We start from the raw sequence: 19,580 nt of genomic DNA on the forward strand, positions 1-19,580 counted from the left end.
GAGTGTTGCCAAATGTTAGTAAACCATCTGGATGACAGGAGACTCTAGAACAGAATTCCTTCGGTTTCCACATTCACACTTATCTACTGGTTATACCTGTATGGCAATGTCCTCCTGCTAACAAGCTCTCCAGTGAACTGTGATGTCTTTTTAGTCAACAGTACGTAAGCAGTCATTTAGCTGACCAACTTTGCAAGAGCAATACTTCCCACTATATTAACACTGGCACAAAAATTGGAAAAGATATTATGAGGTATTCTCAGCATGTCTCCTTATGGGAAAAAAAAACCCAACACTTGTAAATCTGGAATCTGCAAATATGTCACTCCCCTGGAGAGACCCCAGATAGCTGTGAATTTTGGCCCCACTGATTGGAAACGGGAGGATATTCAGTGCTTTGAAATTAGACTGATTTTGGATGAGTCCAAGCTTAACAATTACATGGCAAATCACAAACAGTATCATAAACAATTTGCATTGTTCACTAATCCAAATAACATGCTCTTTTATAGATACAGAGAAAATGACACTCCGATGCAGTACAGGACATTTTGAGGGCACACCCCAGGAACATGAAGGCAATTAACAGGAAACAATGGGAGCAGCATGGAAGAGTAGCTTCGTACTGTGCCTGTCTCCATGGCACTCAAGTGTCAACAGACAAAGCTAAGGGATTTGGTACAATATACTACAGCGCCTGTTCCACCTGCCCTTCATCCCAGAAATGGCCCCTATTAGTAATGGACATGCAAAGGATTGATCTAAGAGAGCAAGACTCTTTTTAACACTGAATAAATCTGGAGTGCGTTACACTCTTGGTCTAAAATTGGCTCAGTGTGAGAGAAAACAACCTCCAAGGTAATTCTGAATTCTGTTTCCATGTTTTATGTACAACACAAATTTTGTGGTTTTCTCCTATAGCAATACCTGATCTTCCACTCCTTAGGCAGGAAAAACTCAGGTTGTCTTTCATCTATCAGTACTTGCAAAATGGAATCCTTATTATTTATTTTTAAGAGTTTTTCACTTTTAGTTTTTTACTTTTCACCCCAAGCTTTAAATTTTGTTTGGTACTTTTTACAGGTGATAGATTCAGTTGATAATTTTGACCTATAAGGAACAATGAGGCTTATAAGCACTAACTTAAGATAAATGTATTTGTCTGGCAGCATAGTCATTAACAATTTGAAACAAAAATTCAAAAATCATAAAATTTGAGAAAATACCTGCTTTATGAAACTTATCCATTATCTCTTGACGAACTGATTTTTCCAAGTTGAAATAATCGTGGTCTTCATCAGGTTTTCTCAGAAACAGGGGGATGTGCTGAAATACTATTATATGCTTGCATTTCTGTTTTTCAGCAACTACCAGTTGCTCATCGAGCCAGAGATCCTGGGCTTGCTTTAACTCAGGGCATTTGGAAGAATCAAAGTGTAACTGAGAATTCAGCACAAGAAAGAAAACGCCTCCAACCCAAAAGCTGAAGTAGTCATCTCCCCAGTTCTTGCAATAATTATCTATTGTTTCTCTTGTTGGAGTATTGCCAGTATCATGATTTCCACTGACAAATACCAATGGTATGTCCTGGTCAGTGTTCTTCAGAACATTCTTTAAATCTTGCTCTTGCTCTTTTCTCCATCGAGTTCCTATAGAAAAAAAAAAAACCACAAACACATTTTAGTGTTCCTGCTATCTTTTCCTACCCTCATTGTTAGCTTTTGTTTATGGAACTATGAATAGTAAGAAAATATTTCATATTAGATGTGATCATGATAATATGTAGGGATCTAGAATACATCTTCACCTTAATACTGCATGTCCACTCAGCCCTTTCCCTCCCATGATATGTCACTGTTTTGCACCAAAAGCTTTAGCAGGCTAATTCTTTTCATCTGTAGACTGATGATGTGGCAAAAAAATGCAGCAACCTTGGATGGTCTAACAGCTTTACACAAGGGTAAAAACCAGGTCAACTTTGGGTTTATATTTTATGGCTGTGCAAAGGAATTAAGGTTAGCGGGTTTTTTCATTACAAGAACTACTTTAACAGCAAAAATATAATTAGTGTCTTGTGGAGACTTGTTTGTATGATGAGTCTGTTTTAATAATGAGCATGGCATTAATTTCAAAGAAAGGCAATTGTGTACTTTCCTAGTTTTTCCTGCATCTCTGGTTTTATATTAATATGCATACCCAGACAGTTACTCTTCTGCTTGTCAGAAATTTTTCCCCGTCTCGGAAGGTTTATCTAATTGCTAGATTAATTTACAATCACTGAAAAAAATTTAGAAAGGATTCTTTAAAAAAAGCAGTTATTTCATTCTAATGATGACAGAGGTTTTTGTAAGTTTTCTAAAGAGTAATCTTTAATCAGAGGCCATAGATATATTTATTATTCATGAATTAAATTTTATTTTGTCCTGTGATACATAACATATATATAACAAGGGCCCATTTCATAAATAACAACTGCATTTTGTAACTAAGAAGTTGTAACAGGATTTTTACAAGAACTCTGAAATCCAATTTATAACATATGTTTGCATACTGGTCTATTCAGGTCAATCATCACGTATTTTTAAATTGTGTTTTTGTAAGTACACATATATATTACACAAATAAATGTATTAGAGGGGCTCTTGTAACGTGACTATGAGAGAAAAGATTTTTTTTTTCTCCATGTTCTTCCGAATACTTATGATCAATATGTTGACAAACACTGACCCTTAGTAACTATTATTAGCAAAGATTTCAATTCCTTTTCCATACCCTATAGATACAGGCTTAAGTACCAGCTTATTGCTGTTACTAGAATTCTACAGCTTTAGAAAAACGCTGGGAAAAAAACATTCATATTATGTCTAAATTATGCCTAAATGTAAAGACAGATGTGAGATTTGATATGTGGGGCCTAAGTTAAAAATCCACAACTCTCTTGCGTTTAACTGCTGTACAGGGTAGAAAGTTATTGTAGCAAAGTCTTCGAGTAACTTGAGAAACACTGGGCATATGATACCCAGTGTAGTCTAGAAATTAGTGGAAAGGAAATCAGTTTGTAGGGTATATTAATGTACCAGGACTGTGGACAGTTTAGGCCATCCTTCCAGTTATGGAAAATATCCTTATTAGTCCTAGAAAAAAACAGGGCAAATGACATCTCCTGTTACTTGTGGAGGGGCGGGATTTTAAAAAATAAACCCCAAAATTTAAGTAAGCCTGGCACACTTTGTTGTCCATGGGTAAGCAACCTGGCTGAGAAAGCTGCTTTTCCTGCCAGTCCCTACCTTCCTATGAAAAGAGTCGGAAATTTCAAGCTATAAAGATGAAAATGTATGAGGGAGGGGGGTGGGGAAAAGGCAAGAGGGAAGGCTCTGTTAAGATATATGTAAACTCATTATACCATGTTAATCTCCATGCTATCACTTTGGGAAATTTAGCTAACAGTTTCAGAGTATAAAGACATTTATGCATAAGTTACAGAAATAATTTGTAGAATTATGTATACTTCTTCCCAGTGGTGAAATTCAAGCTCTAGAGACTAACACTTAGATTAGATTTGTTGACAGCAGGGCACTGGTTCCCTCATTTAATGCAATATTATTTCTATAGCAACAGAGAGACATATTCAGTGTTTTATTGCAGAAAACAGATTGCTCAAAATGGAAAACAAGGTCTGTGCCCAAAGAGTCTAGAAAATAGTATCAACTAAAGATTATTTTAGGACTATTGTATCTTGGTTTGACCTTTTCTTGGTAGAAAGTCAAAACGACTTCAAAAGAAGAGAAACCCATGGAGATAAAGGTGGGAAAAGGTGGAGTCATGTCTCTCTAATCTTTGGGTGTAGTGCTGGAGAGGAAGGGCTATGACATAGACACTATGAGTTTTGCTACAGTGAGCCACACCACTATGCAGTGCCCCCCTGAAGGCACCTCCCTCTAAATTTACAACCAAGGTAAGTAACTGATAAAGAAGAGGAGATAAAGAACTGATAAAGAAAAGATGGAAGCCACTAGAAGACTACAGTGGTCACTGCCATAGCATAAAAAAAAAAAAAGTCCCCTTTAATCTCTACCATGCGCAGAGCTAGCTATAATATTGAATTATTCCAATTATTACGGACATTTTTATTTGATGACATGTATTTCTTTAGCTTAGACAGAGGTTTGTTGTAGGTGAATAGGAAAAGAATATAATGCCAAGAGGCAATGTAAAAAAATAATTTAGGAAGTGTCAGGGTAGAGGTAACTGAAATTAATTTTTGTTCTGTTTATCCTGGCATCATGTGCAGTGACATTTTTAAATCCCAGGCTACAATATTCTGTCCTCCTGTTATATTCTGTAAATACAGTTTTGCCCTGAGATAAATGACTTCACAAATTAATAGCCCATAAAGGGCAGTTTGGCTTTTATGAAAAACATGAAAGTGAGAACTGTTGCTAGTGTAGTTGCCTACAATCTTCCGCAGCTTTCCAGTCTATCATTTTTGAAAGCTGAGCAATGCAAACAGGAGCCTAAAGGTGCAATGTCAGTGTCTCTGTCACAGTACATCTTTCTGTTGTATGCCAGTTACGTCACTATTTGCCTAAACACTTCCAATATTCTTTCCTGCATTGCTTAAAGGAGTCAAGACAACCTGTCTTCACTCACTGAAAGAGCAGATATCAAGAAAGTACTTTTAAAGCATTTTTGCTGAAGCTGGCTTCAGTCAGAGGAAGCAGAATTCACAGATGATTCTGCCAAAGAAATAATCCTTTAGCTACTAATCCAGTTGGTTCACCAGTTGGTATTCCACAGAATAGAGCACCTTCATAACAAAGTGTTGGGTTTTGGTTTTTTAATGCACTAAACGAAGCACTGTTTACCCCCAAACCATCTCTCTGCAATGCATGCTGACTGCAATTTTTGCATGAGGCAACTCTTCACTTACAGTAACCTCCATCAACATTGTAACTTTTTCCCCAAAAGTATTCCAAATGAAAAATTAGCAATCACTTATCAAGAGCACACATTTTTCTACTGATATGAATTAGGAAAGGGAAAGGGGGAGCTTCTAATGGCATTACTAGGTGGCACCCCCAGGCATTTCTGTGTTGGTGTTAGAAGAACGCCAAGTACTCCCCCCACCAAGGCAGAAGCAGCCTGCCAGCCCCTGCGAGAGGACACGGGTGTGGTGGGAACGGTGGGTGTATTGGCCTGGATCTCCAATTCATGTCATTTTGCAACAGATGGAAGTTCTAGTGAGGCAACGTGACTTCTTTTAATGATCAAAGCTATTGGTCATAAATTCACAGAGAAAAAAAACCATCAGAGGTCAGTTACTCAATATTACATGATGATGCTGCATTTCAGAGAATTTTCTACTCTCTAAGGATCTTCTGAGAAGTCACTTTCAGGGATCTGGCTGGCACAAGCTGCCTCAGCCGCAGGGAAGAACTGCTGCAGCTGAACCTGCAATACTGATGTTGCTGCTCTTTCTAAACCTCCTTTTGGGGGTAGCTTTTCTCAGGAGCCAGAAAAGTACCTCTTGTTTACCTGTTCTGAAAATCTTGACGCAGACAGTACTGTGTCATGGTTTGCTATAGGGAAGGTTATAGACATTAAAAAAATGTGGACCTAACATCTGAGTTTAAGTTTGGCAAGGGGGGCCCTAACAGAGCAGAGTACGTATTTACATCCCCACAGATGCTTTGCTCTAAGTTATGGTGGTCTCTGTCTCTGCAACATCCTTGCTCACCTTAGGCTGAGGAGAAGCACGCACACTTCTAGGATGAAGCTACCCAAGACTGTCTTCAGCCAATTTAACATGTAAAAATGTAGCACAAGCATTTCCCGGATTTCTAAATTACTCAGTCTCAGGATTTCAATCTATCTTAAAAGTGTCCCAAACTTAAAGGAGTTGCAAACACATCATTTTTAAAGGAAAGCACAAATTTTCAGTTTGAAAAAGAAGAAAGTTAAACTTGTTCAACTATGAGCTTTTATGTGAGCAACGCTCTTTGAAAAGCCCTGATATGGCAACTGCAATCTGCCTGACGTTTAACCCAAGAGACTCATTATCAAAGAGCAGGTAAGAGCCAAATTTAGATTAAAATACTATACAAAATATCAAATAGAAATAGTAACTAAACCTGATAAAAGCAAAATGTGAACATACCACCAATGAAAATGGAATTTATAAAAACATTAGGCCCATCCCTTCTGTAACTTATTATGTTATCAGGGGAATTACTCTGGCATCAAAAGACAAGTAATTCTTGTTGGAAGCAATTACATGAGTGTCATACACAAGCAAGACAGATTTAGTATTTTCCTGGGCCTTACAGTGCACCACAACTACTTTAATCAAAGCATCTAATTATTTTGGATGCTTTCCTGTTCTTGAGATGTTTGGGGGTTTTTTTGGGTTTTCATGACTGTTGCAGTTGTTCTACTCCTTTTGCATACCATTTAGAGGACTTCCCCTAGTAACATCTCCTAACTTTCTAGAGAATACAAGAGGGGAGTCCAAGGCGGTGTTCACAGTATGCTCCTTTTGTAAGTACCTCTGAAACAAATTTAACTGCTACCTCTCTCCCTTTGTGGGAAAGCAGTCTCCTCCTGTTCAAAATAGGATTGCCTTCTTCCTCCGCTCTCATTTTAGATACCTGGCTGTTGGCTCCAGCTTGACAGGGCTACAACTAAGCTCCTCCTCCCTCTCAGCTGAACCCCTAGCCAGTGACAGCCCCATTGCTGTGCTGTCACTTCGAAGACAGTACAGGCCCCAAACCAACGGTATCATCAAGATCAGCCTGTATCTTACAGGCTTCTTCTGCAATTACATCTTTACTGCATCTAATTTCTATGTGCTACCATGGATAAAAGTTTAACTGATCTCTAGTCTTGTCATATCGCAAATACTGATACCCAGTTTTCTCTGGTCTTTGCAAACACAACCCAGCATCCCTTCAGAGCACTGATGCACGGAGAGCTTTCCCACTCCAAAGCTCTGACGCCATTCCTTGCTGTGCTGCCTTCATTCCTAACCTTCCCCATCTCATCAATATGGGCAACTCCCCTTTACTGTCATGGGCAAATTCTAACCCTCTTCTCATTTATTTACATGTCACTGTAGCAACGATTCCCTTATTGACCATGAACAGCTAGAAAAGACCACTTTGCTCTCCTCTTCACATTCATTTTTCCTAGGATGCTACAAAAATGTGGTAACAGACAGGGCACTGGCATAGCAAGAAAAGATCTATCAGGCCACCCAGTTCAGCCTTACCGGTGCTCTTGTTAGTCTGCACTCTTCATTGTTTCTTGTTTTATACTTAAAAGTTTCCCCCGTAGCATCTGCCATAATGAAGTCATGTGATACACTGCATCATTCCAAATTATTACATGCAAGAATAAGCTGATCAATTTTAATAAACCCAGTATGGTCACATTCTGAAATAGGATTTTCTGGCTTAGTCTGTGCTGTAATAGCTAAAATGTCTCCTCTCTCTTCTTTAGACATACATACTTCTAATTTTCAAAAAGCCTGAAAACAATTTTTTGAAATGCAAAAAAGAATTATTACACAGTTAAAAATAATGTAAATATTACTATATTCACTACTGGACAAACTGACTACTCAGTAACTTATAAAGAACCTCATCTCATTAGTTCCACTGAAAAGTATGAACTGAAATACTCATTTGTCTACAGCTGTGACTGATTTTTTCAGTACATTAGAAACAAGTAATAATCTGTTCTGAGACAGAAAAAGTGATCACGCTAAAGAATTTCCGTGCATGAAAACACAAATTAAATTTATTTTATAACTTTGGGCATTGAAACAAGAAGAAAATTTAACTCTAGTTTTAGCTAATAATTAACAATTATTACATTGAAGCAATGACAAAAGCCCAAAAGTGAACAAGGAAGCCTATTAGTGGATCAACTGCTCCTAGATTTTCAGTGCATGACATTAAATATAATGGCTGCAAATGCCAACGTGTTTCTGAGTGCCAGCCACACAGATGCCCACTTAACAACCTCATTCATGGCATTTACTGTTCCACCTTCTCCTGTGAAAGTAAGTATTATGCTTCACTTAAGCACAACTCTGCTCTTCCTATCCTTACTCATCTCCTAGCTGTGCAGAGCTGTCACATCAAGCATAGGCCATCACTGCCTTTGGGGCTGTTCTGATTAAATCATCACAAGCAGGAAAAAAATACCACAATGTTAGAGGAGTTAAAACAAACTTAATAAAAATAAGCTGAAGGTACACAATTCTTGTTTCCAGTAACTGTTCATTTTTAAGAGCCACAGCAAGATTTTAATCTTTCACACTTTCTTCAAATGACTACCTATGAGAATTTTACAGCTTTTTGAGGCTTTCATCATATTTACATTTTCATATTAAGTAGGTATACACCATGATTAATAACTCTTTGAAACACTAGTCCCTTAAATCTGAATAAATTGTCCTCACTGCTAAACTGAGAAACACTCGCAGCAAGTGGGTACAATTACATTAAAAGACATGTACTTTTCCTGATGTGTAAGGCGTTGTCTACCTTACAAAGACATTTTTGCTATCAGAAGCAGCGCAGAATGAAAGCCAGCTAATATCAGCCAGAGTCAATGGTTCAGACAAACCACTTCTTCCTTAGAATATGCTCTCTTAGCCCAAATAATGTTTTGCCAGTGTGTCTGTTCCACACTCCTGTTGGCTACGGGGTGTTCAGAGAAGAGCTTACAATACAAACAGGCAGTGTGCCACGGTCAGAGCAGTAGCGCAGCTTGCCGAGAGCCACAAACAGGAACTGGATGCTTTTCCTCAGTTCCTACCCATTTAAACCACGTTACCCTTCATTGACTACGTAAGAGTTGACAGTTTGGAAAAGACTTGGTTCAGCTTGAGTCAAACTTCTGTGGACCAGATCTTCTGCCACTGACTTCCAAGGAAAAAGAAGAAAATCCTTTACAATTCAGAGGGATGGAAAAGCCCAGAAATGTGCCTTTTAAAAAGTAAACACTTTTAAACTAGAAAGACACTTCTGATCACCTCATCTGACCATACCTGCATAATCCAAAGCACTAACATTGTGCAAGTTACTCTTTACAAAGAGCAAATCCAACTCCAAGCAAACAAAGGCAGCAACAAAGATTCTAACCCAGATATATTTACTGTACAATGTACCAAATAAATAACTCACAATGGAGATCTGCTCCATGTACACATTTTCAAATGTTCGTAAATAGGAGCTGAATTGCTAAAGCTGAGAACATGATAAGCTAAACTAGAACTTTGTGTCAAGAAAGAAGCAAAAGAAATTATAACTGAACTTTGAGAGGTTAAGATTTTACTAGAACATGGAAAAAAAATCCATGCTTCCATATATATTTATACTTATTTTTATACATATATAAAATCTAGTACTTGTACTAGATTTTCAGTTCTAATGCTAAATCTAGTACTCGTCCTGATTCTTGTATCATACAAGTATATGATTTGAGACAATCATACAATTAATTAAGTCTCAAGGATTTTCATATAGAGTTACTGTCAACAGGATCACACAGAATCACAGAATGTTAGGAGTTGGAAGGGACCTCAAAAGATTACCTAGTCTAACCCCCCTACCAGAGCAGGACGACCTAGAGCAGATCACACAGGAACGTGCCCAGGTGGGTTTTGAACGTCTCCAGAGAAGGAGACTCCACAGCCTCTCCGGGCAGCCTGTTCCAGGGCTCTGCCACCCTCACAGGGAAAAAGTTTTTCCTTATGTTCATGTGGAACCTCCTGTGCTCCAGCTTGCATCCATTGCCCCTTGTCCTGTCATTGGCCATCACTGAGAAGAGCCTGGCTCCATCCTCCTGACACTCACCCTTTGCATATTTATAAACATTGATGAGGTCACCCCTCAGTCTCCTCTTCTCCAAGCTGAAGAGCCCCAGCTCCCTCAGCCTTTCATCACAAGGGAGATGTTCCACTCCCTTAACCATCTTTGTGGCTCTGCGCTGGACTCTTTCCAGCAGTTCCCTGTCCTTCTTGACCTGAGGGGCCCAGACCTGGACATGATATTCCAGATGGGGTCTCACCAGAGCAGAGTAGAGGGGGAGGAGAACCTCTCTTGACCTACTGACCACAGCCCTTCTAATCACCCCAGGATGCCATTGGCCTTCCTGGCCATGAGGGCATGTTGCTGGCTCATGGTCATCCTGCTGCCCACCAGGACCCCCAGGTCCCTTTCCCCTCCACTACTCCCTAACAGCTCAGTCCCCAGTGTACTGGGACACGAGGTTGTTCTTTCCCAGATGCAAGACTCTGCACTTGCCCTTGTTGTAGTTCATTAAATGTCTCCCCGCCCAGCTCTCCAGCCTGTGCTGGTCTCGCTGAATGGCAGCACAGCCTTCTGAAGTGTCAGCCACTCCTCCCAGTTCTGTGTCATATGTCTTAGTTCAACTGTGGACTGGACCAGAGATGACTGTCTAAAATACAAACAAGTATATACTTGCTGAAGATTAAATATTTGCTTCTGATGACCCAATGGTTTCTTTGCACAGGAGACTGCAATGCATTGTCGAACATGCATGGAGATTCTCTCATGCTTCCCTACTCTTGGGCTGATTAGATCAAATTAAATGTCACACTAAGCAGTTTGGAGGCTTTGAATGCTCCATTAAGTTTTACTAGAAACAGATAATTACTATAAAATGTTTGTTTATGCAACCATAGTGACATTTCTTGAAACACGTATTACTAGGTGTTTGACAAATAATGTGCTACTTAATTAATAAAGTGCAAGAATTTGGTTAACATTAGCATAAGAGTTTGGAGAAGAAAGTAGCCAAGAATCCTTTTGGTTTGGGCTCCATCCTACCAAGCATATAAAAGTTTTTGATAGGTTGCAACAGCTATTAGATTAAGCTACCTTATTGTCAGGAAATTAGGTCAAACTTAAACACCGCTCATGTTATTTCAGATGACAGTATTTATTAAAAATTACCTCATATTCAACAGATAAAATTTTTACCTATAGCATGATTCAGTACAAACATTTCGAAGCCACTGCCTCTACCTCACACTTAAAAAGTCAATCTGTGCCTTTTCTACTTTGTGCTCCATTATAAATCTCCACTGACAAAGATTCAGGAATTGGAATTTAGCTGACAATTTTGCTGAAACCGCATGTAACAGTAGAATACAGCTGCCTCCTCCCCAGCTGTGCCAGGCTGATGGGAGTTAAAAAAACTACACAAACTTGCTTTTGTTAGTAAACGGAGCAGCCAGTTCAAATCGCATAAAAGGGCAAATATAAGTAAAGGTGACATGCTTACGGCAATTTTTAAAGCTGGAACCATATTTAAGACACCATTTTTTAACCTGCTCATATGCTTGTTATATGGACAAGTCAAACATCAGCATTCATGCTCTTGCCTTCTAGGTGAGAAAGGGAATTTTTTTAAACAACTATTATAGTTTTCATTAAAATTAAAACTTTACAAAATATCTCCTTATATCCATGCTTCTCTTAAGGATTAGAGCAGCTTCATTTTATCTGGCAAGTTGTTTTTTTTTATTTCATGCTCCTTTGTTTTAGCAAAATGGGTTATTTAACAGTAATTTAAAGCAATAATAAAAGCAGTTCACAGCTAGATTTACTGTAGTAAGATCACTTGTTGAGAAAGATATTAAGCATTATCAGGCATTTTTTTTCCTTTGTAGAATGTCTTACTAATTCACTGTGTATAACATTAAGAACTTGAATGGGACCTGACATTTCTCTGTAATTTATTCAGTTCACAAATGTATAAATGGCAGCTTGTGCATTTGCATGCAGATTTCAGCATTACATTCATATCACATCTTGTGCGCAAAACCCACCAGCAGCCAACCTCCAAATCTCCCAACAACTCAGCTATTGAAATGTGAACAAGCTAGTTCATATCCGATGTAATAAAGTACAAGTACAGCTGTCTGCCTCCTAGAAAGGACATCAGGCTCAATCAACTGCAAAACAATTGCAAATTTGCAAGTTTGTACATTAAACGTCTGTGAAATATTTCCCAAGAAGGAAGAACACACACACGCAAATGACTGTGGACATAATCAACTATAGTAAGAGTTGTGAAAGTCGGTATTATCTCAAGGTTTCTTTTTTAGGTGATCCAAAACTGAAAGGTAGGACTTCCTGGGAGGTACCAACTTCAGCAATTCCTGAAATCAAGTATTCACTGACCTTTGGTCAAGCCCAAGACTGTTTCTTAACTAACATAATTTAGAACATTCACAATTGGTTTTAAACAATAATGCTATGGCTAGTAACATTTGCTATGGCATGTGCTTTCCCCTTGATTTAGAAAACTGAAGAAATTTAAAGAGTTTTCTTAAAAGTTACCCTGCAAGGCATGTGTTTGTAATTTTATGTTGCAGCCTATGCTTTAGGATTTAGTATATATAAAGACGACGCTTTTGGAGGGAGTCATATTAATGCACTCAATATTTAACAGAAACAAGAGACAAATATTCTGGACTGTAGCAGTTGCACATCAAATCTGGGCACGGGAAAGAGGCTCAAGATAATCCATTTAGTAATTCACTCGGGAGAGATGATGCCTTCAAATGTTACAGTGATTATAAACAGAAATGAAGCTGTACCAATGTCTGGACACCAGAACCAACAGCTCTGATGTGCCTCAGCTCTCAACCTGTCTATTTTGAACATAAATAACTTCACTCTCTACAGCGTACATGTCAGAGCTTATAAGAGGTACTGATGGTATGAAAGCCAGTATGCCCAGCTCATCTTGTATCCTGATCATCAAATTGTCAAGCAGAAGTCAAACAGAGAAGTGCTGATTTGAAAATCATGTCCCTTAATTGCTGCCTAAATATGAACTCAGAATCCCAATATTTGGCACCTGCTTTTAAAAATCTTGGTGCGTATCATCACCTGTATTATTATATGAAGAAACACTGTTTGCATGGATGACAGGACAGGGTACCTAATTTTGAGGAGGCATGTAGCCAACAGTTTTGCTTTTCACATAAAGAACAGTGTTGCCCAAAATCGTAATTAGTCGAATGGAGCTGATAAGCTTTACTGAGACTTTATGAAGGAGTTAGAGCGTTAGCGAAACATGCAGAATTTGTCGGGGGGAAAACATGCCCCAGAGATGCCTACATGCACAGAGCACTGTATGCAGTCGTGGGGAGTTGGCTGGCGAGTGAGAAGGTCCCAGAAGAGCTGGGCCCCTGGAAGCAGCAGGCAGAGAGCAGACCAGCCACACATCAAGCTGGGCAGGCTGGGGCCCAGGATGCTTGAAGCAGAGAGGGAGAGCAGGCAAAGGGAGAAATGGGGAGGGACGCTAAAGCAGGCAGTGCACTTGCATGTCCAGCAATCTCACAGTGATTCTGACAGTGACAATTCCCTCCCAAATTCATCATCTTGTCTTTTTACAGGATACCAGGCTTTCTAGATAGTCTGTACCTTTTCACCACTACACATGGCATAGTGCTGAAGGACACTGCTTTCCCCAGCTGCAGTGGGTGCCTTGCCCTACTACTTGGCTGCTTTCTTACCCCCTGTTATGCTTAAAGCAGTCTTTTTCCAGCAGAATCATGGAATGTCAGCTTTCAAGGCTACACTACCTCAATGACCAGTAACAGACCATCAATGTACTGCTGGTAGTTGGGGACCTCTGTTTTCGGTTTCTCTATTGTCAAGGCCTTTCCTGTCACCTCATGTTTAAACTGTTCACAGTAACAACGCACGCCCAGCACCAGGCTCCAGTTCACACAAATTCCTCTAACAAGCTGACAACAAGCCCAGTGGGCCAGGACCGCAGCACTGCAAAGTCAGCCCAATGCACACCAGCAAATACGGCCAGAGGCCTGTAGGTAGCAAGGGCAACGCTCCTCTGACTGTGCTCCTGGACAACAACGGCACTCACACCTCTATGTGACCATTCTGTGATTTCCCAGGATGATTAACATCCTCTTTACAAATTTGGGAGCTCTTGAGCAACAGGAAAGCATGAAGTGGCATTCCCAAAGGATTAGGGGTTTTCCATGGGTTTAAATTGATACCAGCCAATCTACACCTGTAACTGGCTGTAATGAACCTATTGAACAGACTATGGAGAACTTCCCTCTGCAGGTTGGTGCACATCACAACTTGCTTTCTCCATCAAGATCAGCAGACAGTTGTTCCCTCCTGTTGAGTCCCTAAAGTTATATCACAAATACAAGACTATGTATCTTCTATGTTGCCTCAGCATATAGATCTCTGTTGGATTAAACAGCAGTTGTTGGTAGACTGCTATTCTCTTCAGCACATTTAAATTTTACAGACAGATATGGAAAAAAAAAATGTAGCTGCCTCAGTTGCAATTTAGACATTTAGCCAATCTCCTTTAGCTGCAGCCTAACCCCATCGAGCTCCATAGATGTGGCCCTGCTTTCTGTCTGGAAGTTCTTCTGGCACTTTTCGTTGTGCTCACAACCCGAAACATACGCTAGACAGCTCAGTAAAAACATGAAAATATGCAATAGACACAATCCTGGAAGATCTTACAATCCAACTATGGTCCAAGGGAGAGAGCGAGAGACACAGACAACAAACACACCAAGGAGCAGTTAAGAAAACATTATCAAATACAACTGCAGCTTTGTAAAGCTGACTGAAACAATCAGATGTTTTAACTTGCTCCATTTACAAAAGAGACATTTATAAAAGCATGTACGTTTTATCATGCTTTAAGGTACCAATATTCTGACGAAATCCGTGTTGTTACCCTACCATCAAGAATCATCCAGGCTTTGGTTGACATTGCTGCGTTAAACAAAAACTATCCAACCATCAAAAAAGCTGGACAAAATTAAGTTGAGAAGTTGGATCTACCCAGTAATAGCCTCTGTAGACAAATAATTTCTAAGCATTGTACAATTTGTTTTGTTGGAAGAGCACAGCTAAATTTTTGATACTGGACTAGTTCACAGCATCCCCCTGCACATGATTCCATGCAATGCTATGCTGGTAACAACCCCCTATGTTTTCTCCTGCTGTACCATGCAGACTAGGACAGCTTTGTTTAAACCCAACAGCTTCAGTTTAATTCTCTCCAACCACCTTCTGTTCATTAAGGTATAACTAGTTTGTGTCTGAAATTAAAAAATACATCAATTTATGCCATTTTTACTGCAGGTACTATATTCATAATACTTGAAAGATTTGAAATGTGTTTCTGCATATATGTGAATGAAAGAACACATGTAAAAATATATGTATTGGCACATGAAAAGAAGGACAATGCTTATTCTACCAGGCAGACAACTATTAAACGTAGATGGCAAACCTGTCTAATGTTAAGCAAACATTTTTAGTAACAGAATACAAGAAGCTAATGAGACCTTGTCTTTAGCCTGGATACAAAATTCCTACTGTGGTCATATATATTCTACAAAGCTACTGTCCTTCCTCACAGACCCTTTTACTACAGCATTGCAACCACTTGAAATAATACTGAGTATCTTGGAACAGCTGCAAGTATTCCCAATGTTCTGGGACAGAAGGAAAAGTCACTATAAGAACAGTGTGTAGCAGCAGTTGGATATAACACATTAAATGAAGTTTGTTCTTTTCTTTTCTGTGCAACAGCCCCCTGGAACCAGGTGTACCAATTTCAGGGCCACTGCCCAGGTCCAAAACAGCACAAAGCAGCTCTAACTTGAGCAAACAGGAAAACAGCTCCTTGCAACTTCCCACCCTCCCAACAGCCTCTGCCTTAGAGGAGGAGGAATGCAGCACAAGTAATTCAAGAATGCTAAGAAAGGTAAGTTAAAAAAAAATTACTAAAAGTGTCTGAAATGAGTAAGACCACTTAAATATTTTTATTGGTTATAAAATTAACAAAATTCTATGCAAAAAAAGCCCCACACCACCAGACCTTGGGAATGAATAAGAAAGCATGAATAGGCACAACTGCTTATCTTGTTGTGATCAAACTAGGAAGCAAGACGGACAATTGCTTCTGAAGCTAATGAAAGAAATGAAAGTATAGGCAGATTAAAAAGGAAGTACCACCATCATAATTTATTCACTAGGCATGTCAGAAGAGCAGACAACAGAATTCTTGTGTTGGAATTCAGCTTATTTCAAATACAATGGCCTAGTCTCCTGCCACCACTTACACAGCTGTCTAGATTGATTTGTTCTTTGCAAATGGGTATTAAAAAGAAGGTGGATCCTTCAGAGAAGAGACCTTTGAACCAGCAGATGCAAGCAATGTGCGCCTCCTCCTCCTCCCCACCTCTCAGCAAAACAAAGGTATTCTGAAGTAGAGCACAACACCCACAACTCTGACCTGTCATGTGCTGTTTCCACTCACCTTAGCAGAGCTAAAGGTCCCTTCACCTGAATTAAATGTTTCAGAAATGTGTTATAAGTAAGTTTGAAAGCCTTTAATTAAACAATTTATTAATATAAAACAAAGAAGAAAAAAAAGAGAAAAATTTCACTACTTGGACTTAACTGACTGAAAAGGCTGATGTCAGATTATATAGCACTAAATGTCCTGGGCAGGAAACGTGTATATTAGAGATTATGCCTTCACTTAACTAAATGAATCAGTACTCACAGTGTACTTCAGGTGCCATAATACCCAACTCTAGTGATTTTGATTTCTTATAATTAACATATACACACAAATGAATCTAAAATGGCAAGTGTAAACACTACTTGCTCACTGATCCATTATCACACTGCTAACAGATCAAGCTTAATCAAGTTTGATCAGGTTTTTTTATTATACACATTATTAGACAAGTCTCATTTCATTTAGTCTCTAAACAGCTACGTTTTATTACAGTCAGAGCTATGTAAAGTTTGCAGGAGACTTCCTGTCTTTCTTGTTCTTTCACCCATGTAAGCAGAGCAATTAGTGAAAAATAATTAAACACCTGGTCTAAAGCTACATCACATAAAGGACTTTGCTGGCTAGAACTGATGTCTGTCAAGTTACTGACAGCAGTGGTATCATTAAAAAAAAAGGCAGTTACACAATTTCCTCCAAATAAATTCAGCCACATAAAAATAACTGCTAGATTTTCAGCTTCACAAGTCAATGCCTCTCTGTGGCTTCAGCAGGGTAACCTTGGCTGCAAACAGCTGAATTCTCTGCTGTTGTAACGAAAGGTGTTGAAATGCAGAATCTGTTTCCTGGACACCAATCTACACTCAAGGTACGGGGTAAAGCAGGAAGCACAATGCTTCATGTTAAACTGACACAGGATAGACAAGCAAGAAAGAAGGCAGGAGAATTTGCCCTAAAAGTATGGAGGGAGCTTTTCTATGGAACTGACACCAGGTTTTTTGAGCTTGTGAGTCAGGATCAGAGGAGAGGCCAGCCGCTAACAGTGGGGCTTAGCTCCAGGCCACCCAACAGGGACAAAGAATTGGATTCAGTCACTCTTCTGTAAGCAACTTGAAAAAGCCTACAGATCACAGACCCTGGCTCTTACGGGAAGACTAACCTTCCTGACATCTGCTGACATCAACCCAGAAGGGAGTCTGGGACAACCTCTTGACATAGATGGGCCAACTAGGGCCCACTCTCCTAGTCCTGCTCCTCGCTGACATAGAAGTGCTAGGGGATGTGTTAATCCCTGGCAGCCTTGGCTGTAGCAGTCACTAAAGCGGAGTTCAAGATCGTGAGGGGAGTAAGGCAGGCAGGCAGCAGATCTGGGGCCTCAGGACAGCAGACTGGCTTATTCAGGGAACTGGTATATAGGATCCCGTGGGAGGCAGCTCTGAGAGGCAAAGGAGTTCAAGAGAGTTGCCATGTCTTCAAAGACAAGCTCCTCCTAACACAAAAATGGTCCTTCCTGATACTGGGGCGGGGCAAGGGGAAGTAGTAGACTATCAGGAGAATGTCTTGGCTAAATGAGGAACTCACATGTGAGTACTGATGGAAAAAGGACATAAAAGGGGGATGGAAGCAAAGGTGGTCTTGAAAGAAAGAATATTGAAAAAGTGCCTGGGCATGCAGGGCTGGTATTGGGAAAACCAAAGCTCACTGAGGGCTGAAACTAGCAAGGGGCACGATAGGGAGCAAAAGCTTCTACTACTACTTTAGCAATAAAATAATTGACAAAGAAAATACAGGCCCACTGGTTAGTGAGGTAGTGACAAGTTCTCAGTGCTTCTTTTGCCTGTCTTCACTGAAATATTCTCCCAGTGTTAAAGGAGCAGAGGAAACAGCAGTAGTGAACAGGATTCAGCCAAGTATCTCCTGAAAAATTTCAGCCCAAGCAAGTCCACGGGGCCTGATGGGATGCATCCAAGAGTACTGAGAGAGCTCACCGATGTCACGGTGAGGCACCTCCCTGTAACCACCAGAATGTTGTGGAGTCAGGATGTTGCAGTCTAGCTGAATGGAGAGCTAGATGGGTGAAAAACTGGCTGCACTGTTGGGCTCATAGGGTATTGGTTAATGGAACGATATGGGAAGTCGTCATGAAACAAACAGAAGGTTCCAACTTGACATGAGAAAAAACACATTCAGAAATAAATTTCCAGTTGTAGAAAAATGCAGTGAAAAAACCACATTATCTAATCAACAATACTTTGCATTTTGCAGATTACAATATTTGCCATATTAAGTTATGGCACACCAACTTAAACGCACACAAATGTCTTCAGAAGTAAGTCCTTCATTATCATGGTGTATCTAGGTATAAGTATTGAGTTTATAGAAATTATTTTCAGTAACACAGTTGCACTATAAGGTATTGCTTAAAAATCTTGATTATGTACCACAATATTAGCATTGCCAGGAATAGATATCCTATTCTTGATTATGTAATCAAAAAAAACCTTCTGAAAATAATATTCAGAGTACAAACTACTTTTAATCAGCAGCTAAATACCAAGATACTGGCACTGATTACTTCGTTGCTTTAATGACATCAGTAATGGATTCCAAGTGCTGTGCCTGATTGCTTCCCAGCTGATCAGGATTCTGTTCATCACTTCTAGCTGCTGGAATTCTGAGATTTCTTGGAGTTCCTTAGCAAAAGGCTTCAACATTGCTTCAGCTAAATGGCTACAGTGCATGCTTTAAAACAGTCATCATAAACTTTATGCTTAATACTCCATGATAAAACATACTAACAGAAGAGAGGAAAATCTAGGTTCCCCCTCCTGCCCTTTTTATTGACAAGCATTGCTTATAAAGCAGCATAATCCTCCAAAGAACTTGACAGACATTGGCCAATGGATCATAAAACAGCTGAACGTCAGCTGATCATAGCTTTCTTCGATAACTGTGCTGCAATAGTAACTGTGATACACTTTCATTAACACTGATGCTTGAAGTTCTAATATAGGTGATATACACAAGTTAATTTAAAAGGCAATTTGAGACATTAAGTTAGATACATGTACAAGCAAAATTCACAACTGTTAAACCTAAATCCATGTCTTGTCTCATGTCATTTCTGATTTTTGCATACTGGAAAAATGAATATTTAATCCTTCATGTTGAAATAACATAAGGGAATTGACAGAGTAATTATTCTTGGAGAGACTCCTCAGTGGAGA

The 19,580-nt window shown here is 39.5% G+C and overlaps 1 protein-coding gene across 1 annotated transcript in view; it reads right to left on the reverse strand.

The window, feature by feature from the left end:
• CPPED1 (calcineurin like phosphoesterase domain containing 1) overlaps window positions 1–19,580 on the reverse strand; it is a 47,751-nt gene that overhangs the window by 15,195 nt on the left and 12,976 nt on the right. The window contains exon 3 of the mRNA XM_086473238.1: window positions 1,227–1,649. Within this exon, the coding sequence (XP_086329364.1) occupies window positions 1,227–1,649 (423 nt within the window). The remainder of the gene's footprint in view (window positions 1–1,226; window positions 1,650–19,580) is intronic.

The sequence above is a fragment of the Leptosomus discolor genome, chromosome 14, assembly GCF_034619465.1.
Source record: "Leptosomus discolor isolate bLepDis1 chromosome 14, bLepDis1.hap2, whole genome shotgun sequence".
Taxonomy (NCBI): Eukaryota; Metazoa; Chordata; class Aves; order Leptosomiformes; family Leptosomidae; genus Leptosomus; species Leptosomus discolor.